The sequence below is a fragment of the Haliotis rufescens genome, unplaced genomic scaffold (assembly GCF_023055435.1).
Source record: "Haliotis rufescens isolate VD_foot unplaced genomic scaffold, xgHalRufe1.0.p SCAF_19, whole genome shotgun sequence".
Taxonomy (NCBI): Eukaryota; Metazoa; Mollusca; class Gastropoda; order Lepetellida; family Haliotidae; genus Haliotis; species Haliotis rufescens.
In genome coordinates, this window is record NW_025963879.1 from 16,789,859 (window position 1) to 16,806,655 (window position 16,797).

At 42.6% G+C, this 16,797-nt stretch overlaps 1 protein-coding gene across 4 annotated transcripts in view; it reads left to right on the forward strand.

Moving 5' to 3' along the window:
- Positions 1-16,797, forward strand: part of LOC124137578 (hydrocephalus-inducing protein homolog) — a 119,506-nt gene that overhangs the window by 55,714 nt on the left and 46,995 nt on the right. For 3 of the 4 annotated variants that reach the window (XM_046503940.2, XM_046503941.2, XM_046503942.2), the window contains exons 42-49: positions 3,282-3,401; positions 3,880-4,037; positions 4,783-4,862; positions 5,793-5,972; positions 7,841-7,992; positions 8,851-9,108; positions 10,927-10,971; positions 16,140-16,322. In XM_046503940.2, coding sequence (XP_046359896.2) covers positions 3,282-3,401; positions 3,880-4,037; positions 4,783-4,862; positions 5,793-5,972; positions 7,841-7,992; positions 8,851-9,108; positions 10,927-10,971; positions 16,140-16,322 — 1,176 coding nt within the window. The remainder of the gene's footprint in view (positions 1-3,281; positions 3,402-3,879; positions 4,038-4,782; positions 4,863-5,792; positions 5,973-7,840; positions 7,993-8,850; positions 9,109-10,926; positions 10,972-16,139; positions 16,323-16,797) is intronic. The other variant, XM_048398944.1, reaches the window with a different exon arrangement.

Here is a 16,797-nt window from a genome sequence, read left to right on the forward strand (position 1 = left end):
ACCCATGCCACACAACGACCCTTATCTTCACAAACTGTCTATTGACACAACTTTCCAAACCCACCTCATACCCCATTCTCCAAAACTATTCCTTCCTAAGACACACCTCATACCGAAACTATCTCATCCACACAACTTGCCAAACCCACCTCATACCCCATTCTCCCAAACTATTCCTTCCCAAGACACACCTCATACCGAAACTATCTCATCCACACAACTTGCCAAACCCACCTCATACCCCATTCTCCCAAACTATTCCTTCCCAAGACACACCTCATACCGAAACTATCTCATCCACACAACTTGCCAAACCCACCTCATACCCCATTCTCCCAAACTATTCCTTCCCAAGACACACCTCATACCGAAACTATCTCATCCACACAACTTGCCAAACCCACCTCATACCCCATTCTCCCAAACTATTCCTTCCCAAGACACACCTCATACCGAAACTATCTCATCCACACAACTTGCCAAACCCACCTCATACCCCATTCTCCCAAACTATTCCTTCCCAAGACACACCTCATACCGAAACTATCTCATCCACACAACTTGCCAAACCCACCTCATACCCCATTCTCCCAAACTATTCCTTCCCAAGACACACCTCATACCGAAACTATCTCATCCACACAACTTGCCAAACCCACCTCATACCCCATTCTCCCAAACCATTCCTTCTTAAGACACACCTCATACCGAAACTATCTCATCCACACAACTTGCCAAACCCACCTCATACCCCATGCTCCCAAACCATTCCTTCTTAAGACACACCTCATACCGAAACTATCTCATCCACACAACTTGCCAAACCCACCTCATACCCCATTCTCCCAAACTATTCCTTCCCAAGACACACCTCATACCGAAACTATCTCATCCACACAACTTGCCAAACCCACCTCATACCCCATGCTCCCAAACTATTCCTTCCCAAGACACACCTCATACCGAAACTATCTCATCCACACAACTTGCCAAACCCACCTCATACCCCATGCTCCCAAACCATTCCTTCTTAAGACACACCTCATACCGAAACTATCTCATCCACACAACTTGCCAAACCCACCTCATACCCCATTCTCCCAAACTATTCCTTCTTAAGACACACCTCATACCGAAACTATCTCATCCACACAACTTGCCAAACCCACCTCATACCCCATTCTCCCAAACTATTCCTTCCCAAGACACACCTCATACCGAAACTATCTCATCCACACAACTTGCCAAACCCACCTCATACCCCATGCTCCCAAACCATTCCTTCTTAAGACACACCTCATACCGAAACTATCTCATCCACACAACTTGCCAAACCCACCTCATACCCCATTCTCCCAAACTATTCCTTCCCAAGACACACCTCATACCGAAACTATCTCATCCACACAACTTGCCAAACCCACCTCATACCCCATGCTCCCAAACCATTCCTTCTTAAGACACACCTCATACCGAAACTATCTCATCCACACAACTTGCCAAACCCACCTCATACCCCATTCTCCCAAACTATTCCTTCTTAAGACACACCTCATACCGAAACTATCTCATCCACACAACTTGCCAAACCCACCTCATACCCCATGCTCCCAAACTATTCCTTCTTAAGACACACCTCATACCGAAACTATCTCATCCACACAACTTGCCAAACCCACCTCATACCCCATGCTCCCAAACCATTCCTTCTTAAGACACACCTCATACCGAAACTATCTCATCCACACAACTTGCCAAACCCACCTCATACCCCATGCTCCCAAACCATTCCTTCTTAAGACACACCTCATACCGAAACTATCTCATCCACACAACTTGCCAAACCCACCTCATACCCCATGCTCCCAAACCATTCCTTCTTAAGACACACCTCATACCGAAACTATCTCATCCACACAACTTGCCAAACCCACCTCATACCCCATGCTCCCAAACCATTCCTTCTTAAGACACACCTCATACCGAAACTATCTCATCCACACAACTTGCCAAACCCACCTCATACCCCATTCTCCCAAACTATTCCTTCCCAAGACACACCTCATACCGAAACTATCTCATCCACACAACTTGCCAAACCCACCTCATACCCCATTCTCCCAAACTATTCCTTCCCAAGACACACCTCATACCGAAACTATCTCATCCACACAACTTGCCAAACCCACCTCATACCCCATGCTCCCAAACCATTCCTTCTTAAGACACACCAAACCACCTGTCTCCCCAAACTATCTCATCCACACTAGGGCTGGGACGGGTAACTCGGGTGCTCGGGTCGGGTGGGTCCTGAGTAGGACCCGGGTACCCACAGGACTACCCGGACCCGTGGTTAGTCACGTGATATATTGTTTAATGACAAAAGTCACTATAGCTCAGTGGTTACACTACAAGTCGCTAATGTTCGCATTTCATTCTGACGATGCACACATTCCTTTTGACTTGTATATGTTTGAGTAAAGATAAAGCTTCAGTAAACTTCAGTGAACGCATAATCTGATTGTTTGATACATGTATCTAAATAGTTTTAGCCAGGGCTGCGGTAAAACAATTCCCAATCAGACATTTTGTTCCCAACTCTTTAGACCTTTAGCTGGTACCCGGGTAGGGTCGGGTAATAGAGGGTCGGGTACCCGGGTAGTAACTTTGGACTCATCCCTGCCCTAATCCACACAACTTGCCACACACCCATCCTACCCCATGCTCCCAAACTATTCCTTCCCAAGACACACCTCATACCCAAACCACCTGTCTCCCCAAACTATCTCATCCACAAGACCGCCTCCGTGGTCTAATGGTAAAGCATCCGCCCGGAGAGCGGAAGGTCCGGGGTTCGATCCCCAGCCGCGTCATACCAAAAGACGTTAAAAGATGGTACTTGTTGTTACCCTGTCTGGCGCTCGACATTTGGGGCTAAAACAAGGACTGGTCGGCTCGGAGTCAGTATACTGTGTCTGAGTGGGGTATTCATGTTAAACTGCGGCATGGTATCTCAGTGTGCTAGCACTATAAATCGGCATCATTCCAGACTAGTACAAGCAGCCACACACACATACACGTGCATGCACGGCGCTATATAAGTGCAATAATCTTGGACGCGACGTTAAACCCCATTTCACCTCACCTCACCTCACCTCACCTCACCTCACCTCACCTCACCTATCTCATCCACACAACTTGCCACACACCCATCCTACCCCATGCTCCCAAACTATTCCTTCCCAAGGCATCCGTCATACTATTCCTATATACTACTTTAGGAAGAAGAAGGCCGTCAAGGATGGAAAGAAGGTTGATGGTAAGGGCAAAGAGGAAATTCCCGCTACTGATGGGGAGAATAAAGATGCACTCAAGGAAGCAGAGATACTTCTCATGCAGAGGTAAGTACATGGAAATAGTTTGTGCTTCATTAGTTCAGCCTTGTTGCCCTTTAAGAATCAACTTCCCTATCTGTACCAGAATCCAGTGATCATGGGTTCGAATTTAGGTCCACTCTGATTTAATCCTTGCTTTTGGTCTGTGACCTGTGTAACTTTCAGATTTGACACATGCTGTGATATACCTGACATACTGCTTAAAAGTGGCATTTAAATCAAATTTACTCATTTACTTTGAGTGGGCAGACAGGTAGCCAAGTGGTTTAAGCGTTCGCTCATCACGCCGAAGACCCGGGTTCGATTCCCGACATGGGTACAATGTGTGAAGCCCATTTCTGGTGTCCCCCGCTGTGATATTGCTGGAATATTGCTAAAACGCCGTAAAACCATACTCACTCACTCATTTACTTTGAGAATTCTATGTAATGAATACTGTAGTAATTTGGATATGTTCATGTAAATGGGATCACTTTGTTTCCAGGTTCCGAACCTTTGAGCATGCCCAGAATGAACTGACCCATCTCCTGGAGTTCTGGGACCGTACCACCCTGCAAATCAAACGTCCCCCCACTCCTTCCGAGAAGTCTGAAGAGGATGGGGCACAGCATCCTCCATCAGGGAAGAAGGGCAAGGGGAAAGGTAGGCCAGAAATATCTATTGGTTTAGTCAGCATGGAAGCTTTGTTTCCAGCATCTTCCCGAGGCAAGAGCGTTAACTGACTTTACAAGTCCAGTTTCCACCCTTGCCAAACTAGGGTGGAATTCCTGGGCTCGATCGTAGCGCCACCAGTGGCTGTTACGAGTTATGTCCATTCTATGCCTCTCCCATATGGACCAATCAGATTTCACCTCTCGTATCACATGCATTTGCTTCAAACAAAATGGTGGCGCCCAGTCAAAATGATCTCATCGACCATCAAGATCTATTTTGTGATAAAACGGTTCTTACTTCGCGAAGTACATCAAATCACGTGAGCATCTTGATTAGAAAGATAAAAAGATTTGGAAAATATATGTTGACAACGAGTTGGCGATGCACATGCTTTGCAAATCCTGCAATCGACCGAACTCTGCAAGACAGTTTACGAACCGGATTTCGATTTCGGTGCGCGATTTTGATTGGACTATGCATAGACTCGTTAGTCCAGCCAAAATGTAATTCCATAATCCCAGCCTAGTTCGGCAAGGTTGGAAACTGGACTTTTATAGTCAGTTAACTCTCTTGCCTCGGGAAGATGTGTTTCCAGTGAATTGAGTGAACCCTGGAGCATATTCCTGAATTACATTTTTACTGACAAACTGCATGCACATCAGAACTCAACTTTGAATATTCTCCTGACTTAATGCCTTGTTTATTGTGGGAATGTGGTGTTTCTTTTCTCCAGACAAGCATGACAAGGAAAAAGAGAAAGAGAAGGAAAGACAAAGACTTGAGAAAGAGATGGCGGAGAAGGCAGCTAAGGAGGTGAGTCTTGACGATGTGTTGGGAGTCTTATCGAGGGATTTCAGAAATGCACTGTCCCTTATAGACTGAAATCAATAATAAGTAAGACTTTAGGGACCGGTCATGTATTACAGGAGTTTTTAATGCGCAGAATGTACAGAAAATAATTACCCTCCCCCAACGTTTGTCATATTTTTTGATGACCCTTCTCATGTCCTTTTACATTTATTTCATGATTCTCCCTGCAAAGACAAAATTCAAAAGCGCTTGTATTTATTATAAAATGTCAATTTATTTATAACCCTCTCCAGATCTGTGAAGATCCGGGGTAGAATAGGTCTTCAGCAACCCATGCTTGCTGTAAAAGGCGACTTTGCTTGTCGTAAGAGGCTACTAATGGGATCGGGTGGTCAGGCGCACTGACTTGGTTGATGTATGTCATCGTATCCAAATTGCGTGGATCGATACTCATTATGTCAATCACTGGATCGTCTGGTCCAAACTTGATTATTTACAGACTGCCGTCTTATAGCTGGAATATTTGGGTGCGGCGTTAAACAACAAACAAACAAATCATTATCCTCCCCAAATGTGTGTATTATTTTTTTATGACCCTCCCATATAGACTGTCATTTTATGGTGACCCTCCTCTGATTCCCTCAGACCCACCAATCCCTATAATAAATTATAGACACCAGTCAATACTGATTTCAGAAAAAGAACCTGGTCACTGTTGGATATGTATGTTTGGTGTGTATAGGAGTGTTTGTTTTTGATTGGTTTATGTGAAATTCTCTTTTTAATTTTCAATCTAGCTTTGGATATTTTGTCATCTATTGTGATACAGTCCTACATCAGTCATCCTGAAAACTGAATATTATTATACAATATTGCCACAGTCTTGCACCTTCCATTATGGTAACTCATCTACACATGCTCCCTCTGCTGTAGGCTGCTCTGGCTGCAGCCCAGGCCGATGGTGATAGCCAGGATGGAGATCACACTGATGACCCCAACAAGAAAGTGGAGGACGGAGTTGGCGTGCCCAACATTCTCATCAACTGCGCAGACAGGACCGTCCACCCTGGGGAGAAGATCATGCGGGGAGAGAAGCTGCCCACAGTGGAAGAGGTCAGTGTGGCAGTGACTTGAACACAAAAAGCTGTATATCGATCAATGACGTGGACCCAAGAAATTAGGGCTTGGACAAGTCCAAATGTACGACCCGGGTACTCGACCCCCATTACCCGACCTTACCTGGGTACACACTGTAGGTCTCAAGAGTTAGGTACATCATGTCTGATGCGGAATTGCTTTACTGGAGCCCTACCAAATGTTATGTACATACGGGGGCACCAGTGGCCCAGTCGTCTAAGGCGCCGCGATTCGCTGTGCAGAGTTGCGTCCCTTGGGCACGCCAGAAACCTATGATTGTGGGTTCGAATGCCGGTTCGCCCAGATTATGTTTCAAGGTTTGTCAGCACCATACCCTTGCTCATCTGTTTCACCGAAGTGGTAAACATCTGAGACCTGCATCACTTCGGGCTTTCCTCCCACATTAAGCTGCCACGCCGTGATATAACTGGAATACTGTTAAAAGCAGCGTTAAACCCAACTCACTCACTCATTCCATACACTGAAGCCGGCTGAAGTTATACCTTCAAACATAAGTGACTTGTTTTGTTATTGTATTCAAACAACACACAAACTAACCATGGCTCCGGGTAGTCCTGTGGGTAACCAGGTCCTACTCAGGACCCACCCGACCCAAGTACCAGATTTTCATGTCCCAGCCCTACAAGAAATGTAATAAGTCAAATACATAAAACACAAAATTGCTTTCGCCATGTTCTCACAAATCAACAAACATGGCAGAATAACCATAACAACAAATCAATGCAATACCCTTCATGATAGGATCAATGTATATGATCTGGCCAGTGAATATATGATGTATATGATCTGACAGCATTTTCCTATGATGCAGAAAGTATGATGCAAAGACATGCGCTGCTCAGACTTTCAATTACGATTTTTTATTGGCTTGTTTTGTTGAATCGATAATGTAAGTAATATTAAACCTTAATACCCTTTTTATTATTAAATTATGAAACAAGTGACACCTTGCTTAAGTCAAAAGTCTGACTACTTAAACAAACCATCTGTCAAATTGAAACTTTAGTGGTCTATGACCGGTGACCGGTGACCGATGGCCATCTTAAACTCTGTATTGAAGCTAATTTGTACCTAAGAGATTAAGCGTGTCATGTCATCACTCTTCTGTGATGACGTGGGTGCGAGGGCAGCCTAGGGCTTACTACTTTTGCTGTTCTTCATGTTGAAGACTTCTTTCAGTTCTACACATGGGTACTGTACTACATTGTGTGAATCTCATTTCTGGCGTTCTTTTTGTATGCCACTAATATTGCTTAAAGTCATGTTAAACCATGACCTCTCCTCGCTCACTCACTCACTCATGTCTATCCCTGGATTTTGAAAAGTGGCTTCTTATAATTACTTGGGATATTTACATCATATACAGTCTGTGCCAAAAAACGTTTGAGTCCACTTGCCCCAACTTGGCTCTTAGCTTTTTATGTACATTTTGGTATTACCGGTATATGGACTATTAGGGCAGTCGGGTAGCCTAGTGGTTAAAGCATTCGCTTGTCACGCCGAAGACTCGGGTTCCATTCCGGACATGGGTACAATGTGTGAAGTCCATTTCTGGTGTCCCCCGCCGTGATGTTGCTGGAATATTGCCAAAAGCGGGGTAACACCTCACTCACTTCTATGGACTATTATCAACTAATTTTACTTGACCGAACAGAATTTTACTAGACTCTGGCTTTGGACAAATGGCTGAAGTCGCATACTGCATACATGTTATATTTTGAGTGTTTTTGTTGTGATGAGTTACTGAACTCCATTGATGCTTAGTTATACTGTATATGGTCTGTTTGATGCACTTGGTAAGGTGGAACCATTTGTCTCTTCAGGTTATGGATGGCCTTGGCCTGGGGCCCAGGGGACCTCCTATCCCACCCCCAGCAGAGTTTGCTGTCGTGCCCTACCCAGTGAAGAGGAGGCCACCACCACTGTCAGAGTTTGGAGGACGCTACGCCTTCATTGCAGCATCTTCTGATGACCCGTAAGATTTGACATTTTGTCCTTTTAATACCAGCTGATTATCTTGACAGTTGTTTTTCAATAGCATTTGTCAACTCTATATTTGCTGGAGGCACAGGTGGTCCAGTCTTCCAAGGTGCTGCTTGCTGTGCAGAGTTGCATCCCTTACTTGTGACAGTAACCTATGATAATGAATCACGGATTCCCCCTGATTTTGTAGTATTTTTGCCAGTTCCATACCTATGCTCAAGGGTTTCTAAAAGTGGGATGTGTCTAAGACCTACATCATCTCAGGTCCAACTTGAAGACCGCCTCTGTGGTCAAGCGTCCACCAGGAGAGCAGAAAGTCCGGGGTTCGATTCCTGGCCATGTCATACCAAAAGACGTTTAAAGATCGTATTTGTTGTTACCCTGTTTTGCTCTCAGCATTAAGGGGCTAAAACAAGGACTGGCCGGCTCGTAGTCAGTATACTGTGTCTGAGTGATGTATTCATGTTAAACTGCAGCATGGTATCTCAGTGGGCTAGCACTATAAATCGGCATCAGTCCGGCCTAGTACAGGCAGCCACACACACACATATATACACGTGCATGCACGTCGCTATATAAGTGCAATAATCTTGGACGCGACGTTCAACTCCATTTCACCACCTCACATAAGTTGACATGTCATGATATGAGTGGAATATGGTTCAAAGCAGTGTTGATCCCAACTCACTCACTCACTCATATCCTGCTGCCATGTGTTCCTGTGATTGCCTTGAGTTGCCTTTGAGACATAGCTGGAGAGCTGTACCCAAAGAACCCACAATCAAATTTCAAATTGATTCAGAGGCAAATTACCCAGTCCTGCAATCTCAAATCCCTGTAAACATTTCAGGAATATTGGCATTGATGAGAAGCCCAAGGATCTGGAACTGGAGGAGGAGAAGTCGGTGACCCCTGATAAGTTCAAAGAGGATCATTCTACACCCACCAAAGGCAAGGGCAAGGGTGGGGACAAGCCCAAGACTGGAACGTCGGAGAAAGGACGCAAGGGTAGCGCTGATAGAAAGAAACCAGGGAGACGCAACTCCATGCAGGTGCCATCCCCACCCCCGGGGGCAACCACGCCCACATCAGAGGCTGATGTACAAAGGTAGGGCCACAGTTGATATTAATTGTGTATTTTACAGTGTGAAATACCCAGTGAAAGTATCCACTTTCCCCTCTAAACGTTTCTATACACCAGCACTAAACTATTGCAATGCATGCTATGGGATGATGCTAGTAGTATATTCACACACTTGATGGATTTTCGATTTTCGAAGTCACCACTATGACTATCTTTGATGAATGCGCGTAACTCAGTTAGATATAATATCTAGCAAGACCATTTTGAAATTGAAACAGAATATAGTGATTCCCATGATCCTCAATCAGAAACTATATTTCCTTATTTCCATTACCTCTACATGCATGACATGTGGATGACAGCCTGTGCTGTGATGACATTGCCTGTGCTGTGGAAGACATTGCTTGTGCTGTGGTTTACCAGCCTGTGCTGTGATGACATTGCCTGTGCTGTGATGACATTGCCTGTGCTGTGATGACATAGCCTGTGCTGTGATGACATTGCCTGTGCTGTGGAATACATTGCTTGTGCTGTGGTTTACCAGCCTGTGCTGTGATGACATTGCCTGTGCTGTGATGACATTGCCTGTGCTGTGATGACAGAACCTGTGCTGTAGAGGACATTGCCTGTGCTGTGGAAGACATTGCTTGTGCTGTGGTTTACCAGCCTGTGATGTGATGACATTGCCTGTGCTGTGATTACATTGCCTGTGCTGTGATGACATAGCCTGTGCTGTGATGACAGAACCTGTGCTGTGGAGGACATAAGTACCTCCGCACCCAAATTCTGTCAATAACTTTATTGTGTATATAAACTTTTTGAAATATGAATCCTAAGTCTTATCCCTTACTTACAACTGCTAGGTATGCCATCCCTAGCCACAGGCTTTTGTTGCCTTGATTTACACACTGAATACACTGTTGATGCAATACTTACATGAGGCTGGGCACTTCAAACTGTTTCCCCTGATGTATACCCTTGTTATATTTACTCCTATAAACGTGCTACATCAAATGATTTAGCCAAGTAAAAGGCAGGGTAGCAAAGAAAGCGATTTACTGGAAATATTTTCTTCATCTTCATTAAGTTGTGTTTCCCGCCTTATCTAATATTGTATCTATGTTGTATATATGGTGCTAACCAATCTCATTAAAATCAGATCTTAGTTCTCGCTATCACTAATCAAAGATCTGAGGACATCCCATTACGGGTCACGTCAGAACGACCTTTCATCCGACCAATCAAAGCGTCACTTACCAGATCATGAAAGTGACAGTCGGAATGTGTTTTCTAATGATGCAAGCTCGAAAACATTAACACGGGGTATTCCGAACGACAGTTACGGCCCGTTCGACTGATTCCGTCAAAATTATCGTCTATCTCTCGTTTGCGTGGGATAAACATTTGAACGGAGGAGGCGTTACACAGTACTTTGGAAGCATTGCCATACAATCGCAATGATATATAAGACCTTCCTTTATGTCCGTTTCTTCAGTTTTCAAAATTTTAATCGAGGACTGCGTCTTCATATTTTTCAAGCATGGTCTGAAATGGAAGTCGCCAGGTTGAAATGAATGCCGGAAAGCTTGAGAAAGCTGCTTTCTAATCGGCTGATGTTGACTTCTTGTTAGTTGTTTCAGTGGGAGGTCAAGGTTTGCAAAAGATCGTTCTGACGTGACCCTTATATGGGATGTCCTCAGATCTTTGTTTAACAATAGCAAGAACTTAGATCTGATTTTAGTGAGATAGGGTGCTAACGAACACACCTGCGCCCCACCTGCAGTAGGCTGCACTATATATGCACCTTATACTCACTGCATGTCTAACACGTGTACCTTACAGCACAACCGGGGAACCACCGGCTCTCACTGAGCCAAAAACACCAAAGTGAGTATCGATGTAGAGTTTTCCACATCAAGTCTTTCCCAACTTGTTAGTTAGCCAGCTGGCTAGTTTTTCAAGGCCACCCCAAACAGAGTGATCTCTGTGCTATGCCTGTCTATGTTCAACATAGGATTTAGTCAGTCATAGTGCTAGGATCAATGTTCAGCATCGAGTGTAGGCTTCATGTAGTTGTCCATGACGTAGCTTGTCCAAGGGCCAGTATTTGATGCAGTTGTTGTTGTGTAGGCCACAGCAAATAATTATTTGTTTTTTGTGTGTGTCTTTTTTCACTAAGAGACAATTCAAAAGTGTGTTTTTGTTCCTTTTCACAATGTTTTAAATGACAACAATTTGTTTCTTTCAATTATTAGTGAGTGAGTATGGTTTTCCGCATCTTTTAGATATGTTTAAGCAATATCACTGAGGGGGATGCCAGAAATGGGCTTCACACATTGTACCCATGTGGGAAATTGAACCCAGGTCTTCAGCCTAATGATAGCCGCAAATAGCTGGAATATTGCTGATGCGGCTTAAAGCACCACTTACTCACTCACTCACTCAGCCTAATGAGAGAACGCTTTAACCACTAGGCTACCCCACTGACCCTTCAAATACATAAGTTTGGATCTTTTTGCAGACATGTAAAATGGAATGTGCATAAATGAATATTTACAGGTTAAGTGGTTTTCCTTCTTTTATAAGTCATACACATTTCTTTGTCACCTATTCCTTAACATGGCGTGGCAGTCGGGTAGCCTAGTGGTTAAATCGTTCGCTCATCACGCTGAAGACCCGGGTTCGATTCACGACATGGGTACAATGTGTGAAGCCCATTTCTGGTGTCCCCCGCCGTGATATTGCTGGAATATTGCTAAAAGCGGCTGAAACCATTCTCACTCACGCTCACCCTTAACATGGCAGCTGAATACTTTATCAGAAAGTCACATACCCCATAGAAAAAAAGTCAACTTGGTGGGAGGTGAAAGGGTGAGAAGATTCTATAGAACAAATAATGACTTTGTTGTGGCCATAGTACTGCACTCTGCCCACGAACACGGCATGGCGTATGTTAGCTGCTGTAAGCTATCTGCTTGTGGCATAGGCTTCAGAGATCCTCTTCTGCATAGTGATCTTACTGCTACAACTGCCATAACTCCATACATTAACATAGACTTGCAACAGTTGTAGCAATAGTTTCACTTGATAGAACAATGTCCTGTATATTTTGTAGAAAGCTTTGTATACAGTGAGTAATGTCTGTGTGTTAGATAGCAGGTTGTTGTCAACAAAGTCTAGATGTGAATGTGGAAAACTCTGATCTGTTAAAGGTTGTTACTTATAGCATTTTAAAGAATTTTAAGGCTGTTGTTAACTTTCTTTGAATATCCAGACTTGATTTCTGTTCATGACAAATATCTCATTATTCTCAATATTGAATAAAATGATAAAGTTCTATATAAAGCCCTACAGGGGACAATTCTGTTTCAAATACATCATATAAATACATTTTGAAACTTGTTTGAAATCATGTTTGCATATTCATTCTAAACTTTTATCAGAGTAATTCAATGGGAATCTTGTTTCTCTGGTAACAGTTCACCTGCTTTATATGTTTTGTGTACATGGTGTCAGATATTTGTACATCTGTTATTGATTTTAACCTGTAAAGATCCGGGGTAGAATAGGTCTTCAGCAACCCATGCTTGCCGTAAAAGGCGACTATGCTTGTCAGAAGAGGCGACTAACGGGATCGGGTGGTCAGGCTTGCTGACTTGGTTGATGCATGTCATCATATCCCAATTGCGTGGATTGATGCTCATGATGTCAGTCCTTGGATTGTCTGGTCCAGACTCGATTATTTACAGACGGACGTCATATAGCTGGAATATGGCTGAGTGCAGCGTTAAACAATGAATAAACACAAACTGTTATTAATTTGTGTATATACTGATATTCCTGACATAGATGAAAACTAATGGATAGACGTGGAACAGGAAAGATAGTGATGATGTATAGATTTCAGCTTGTTTATTCTGTCAGTGAGATGTTCCAGTACATGTGCTAGTTCCTTTATCAAGCAAGTGATCACTTGTACCTGTAATGAAACATCATATTGAAAGAAAACAGACGTTGAATTCACTTTGAAAACATTCCGAGTTACAAATGATGGACAGATTCCTATGGCAGAGTCAAAACAAAGTGTGTAGGGCCATGTTGTCGGAGGTTTGTCTACATTAGTTAATCATGTTACTTCCACAGTATTTAGGGACATAGGTGTCTTTTTTGTTGTCCAAATGTACTGCCTGGGTACCCAACCCCTATTACCCGACCCTACCCAGGTACCCACTGTAGGTCTCAAGAGATTGGTTCAAAATGTCCGACTGGGAAAAGCTGTAGCCCTGGCAAAATGTATTTTGAGACACATATAAAACGATCTGGTCATGCATACACTGAAGTTTTATCTTTAATCAAGCATACAAAAGTTAGAAGGAATGGGTGCATAGTCAGAAAGAAATGTGAACATAAGTGACATGTAGTGTAACCACAGGGTTCTAGATAATTTTTGTCATTAAACAATATATCGTGTGACTAACCACGGGTCCGGGTAGTCATGTGGGTACCTGGGTCCTACTCAGTACCCACCTGACCCGAGTTACCCGTCACAGCCCTAATTTGTTGATATGTATGTCCACCAGTGGACTTCTAGTGTTAAGTCACCTTGTAAATGTTGCTGTTATACAAACCACTGTATGTAAACCTGAGAAAGATCAGAACATCATTATCAAAATTTAGATGGAGTCCACAATGATTAATGATTGATCTTGGGAGGTACAATAATATACCAAGAAGTCAGAGATGGTGTGTGGAATGTATTTTGAATTCAGTGGAGGATAAATAGACTAACACTTAGTCAATGAAAACATGTCTTTAAAATAATAGAAATATCTTTTTTGAAAGAACCTTTCCTCTTCTGCTGTGTGTAAGCAAGCAAACTAGACCTGGTTAGTTTGATTTTTAGTAACAAAAATACCTAAAAAATATAAATTTCACAGTCATAGTGCAGGACTAGAGGATAAATATCACTTTTTGTAAGTACAGGTATGTCCTAAACAAAATAACTTGAGATAACATCTCTAAAACCATAGTAGTTTGTCCATCCAAATATTAATTAAAATATAAAGATAAATTTGTTTCTTTGATGAAATGAGTCAATACAAATACTGTTTGTAACATCAATGTATATTTATCATGCCATGCAATCTCATTAAAATCAGATCTTAGTTCTCGCTACCGCTAAACAAAGATCTCAGGACATCCCATTATGGGTCATGTCAGACTGACCTTGCGTGAACTTTGACCAACCAATGGAATGACCAATCAGAAGGCAGCTTTCTCGTGCTTTACGGCACAAATTTCAAATTGGCGACTACGCTTCGAGGCATATTTTGACAAATTCTTGATTACAAATTTGAAACCTGAACAAAAAAACATTCTGGAATGACTACTAGATGGTCTAGATTGTAAGGATTCAGTCGTTAAACCCGTAACTATCGTTCGAAATACCCCGTGTTAACGTTTTCGAGCTTGCATGATTAGAAAACACATTCCGACTGTCACTTTCATAATCTGGTTGGTCGGATGAAAGGTCGTTCTGACGTGACCCGTAATGGGATGTCTTCAGATCTTTGTTTAGCGGTAGCGAGGACTAAGATCTGATTTTAATGAGATTGTCATGCCATGTCAATAAGGAAGTAATCTGTGGGTACAGCCTTTCCACATATACATTGTACTACATGTACTATTGGCATGTGACCTCTCATTATTGAAAAAAAAAAGACTATAATAATCAAAAACAACAAATTAATAAAACAGTTCTGATGCTGGAGCACTAACATTGGGTTATAACCAGTCACCAGCCAGTAGTGTTTGTATTAAGTCCAGAAATATATGCTAACTTTACTAGCAAGATCATTGGCAGTCTGGTTTATTTTTGTATGGTTTGGGGTATTCTGTGTCACTGTATGTCATGTTCGAGTTAAAGTTTTTACTAGTCCTATTATTTCTGAGTGTTTTCACTGTTCGTACACTTTATGTCAAAATCCTCTGTTTTTACTGTCTTTAATTTCACTTCATGTTATTACTGGCGTTTTGTTAAGTGATTACCTTTACTTTAATTCCATATTTTCTTGATGATAGTGCACACCCATGCTTATGGCGTACCTCCCTCAAGGGGAGGCAGTGTTTTTTAAATAAAAGATTTTATGTGCAGTAAAAAATACATTGTTTCGCTTCAGGTGAACGAACAGGTGATAACTGACATAACTTCTTTGATAGGCATTTAGAAGTTGGAGTACTAAGTAAGGTTAGGAATTTATGGATGAACAACTTCTTTATTACAATTAGGAGCGCCGTTTCGGTGTAGGTTCTACACCATTATCAAGCAAGTGATATACAGAGTGTGGTTGGCAAGTATATATACAAGTAGGAGGCAGTGTTTACACAGTAGAGTAGATATTGTTATACTGGAGTAGAGAAGCCTGTTATGTACACACAAGGGTAGTGATGACAATCATCGGTGACATAAACAAAGGATGAAGCCAGTAATATAAACAACAGGATTATGGCTGATTTGGGTCTTTGATGAGTTGATGGTACGCCTTGGTTACTTGTATACCGGGTATATACTTGCCAACCATACTCTGTATATCACTTGCTTGATAACAGTGTTAGAACCTACACCGAAACGTTGCTCTTAATTGTAATAAAGAAGTTTTTCATCCATAGATTCTTATCCTTACTTGATAACTGACATAGTAAAAAAAATGTGAATTGGTGATAAAACATCACTTGACAAGATGGTTTATCATTTAAATTGTATTTTCTTTTCTGCTAGGCATTGTTTCATATGCAGAGATAATAAAAAACATTTCACTGTCCCCACATCGCAGTGTCTGATGATGTGAAAACTGAAAACATGTAGTCTTTCACCTTTTTGAATTAATAAAGTGTTGCACAGCTGTAAATAACCCTTGATGTTTCAGAAGTATTTCTTCAAGCCCATAGCAAGATCTTTCAAAGATACAGCTTCAGTAATGGCTATATTAAAAGCTGACAAGAATCCTCGCATTCCCTCCCATACATTTGCTTCACATCTTGTGTTTGTTCTTCAGGATCACCATATTCCGCTGGGTGGTTCCAGCCAATAGCGAGGTGGTCCTGAAACTCCGCTTCCAGTCTGAGGAACTGGGCCAATTTGACCAGACACTCAACTGTGAGATTGTGGGCACTCGGAGACGCTACCAGCTGTACTGTCGGGGCGTGTGTGCCTTCCCTACCATCAGTAGAGAACCAAGGTAAGGAGGTTCTCAGTAATACTTGTATGGTTCCTGTTGGGATTCCAGGTTGGATTAGGAGGCGACTTATAGGTCTTCTGCAACCCATGCTTGCCTTAAAAGGCGACTATGCTTGTCTGAAGATCCAACTAACATGATCGGATGGTCAGGCTGGCTGACTTGGTTGATGCATGTCATCGTATCCCATTGCGTGGATCGATGCTCATTATATCAATCACTGGACTGTCTGGTCCAGACTGGATTATTTACAGACCACCGTCTTAAAGCTGGGATATTGCTGAGTGCGGCATTAAACAACAAACAAATAAACAAACAGGTTTGATTAGGTACCAGGCTATCTGTGGTTGTTGTAAGAGGTGACTTAATCAGGTGGTCATGCTCTGTGACTTGCTTGATTGCCTGTCATTGTACCCTGACGACATGGATTATTGGGCTGGGCTCTGACCAAAACTCAGTTATTTACATGCTTACATCA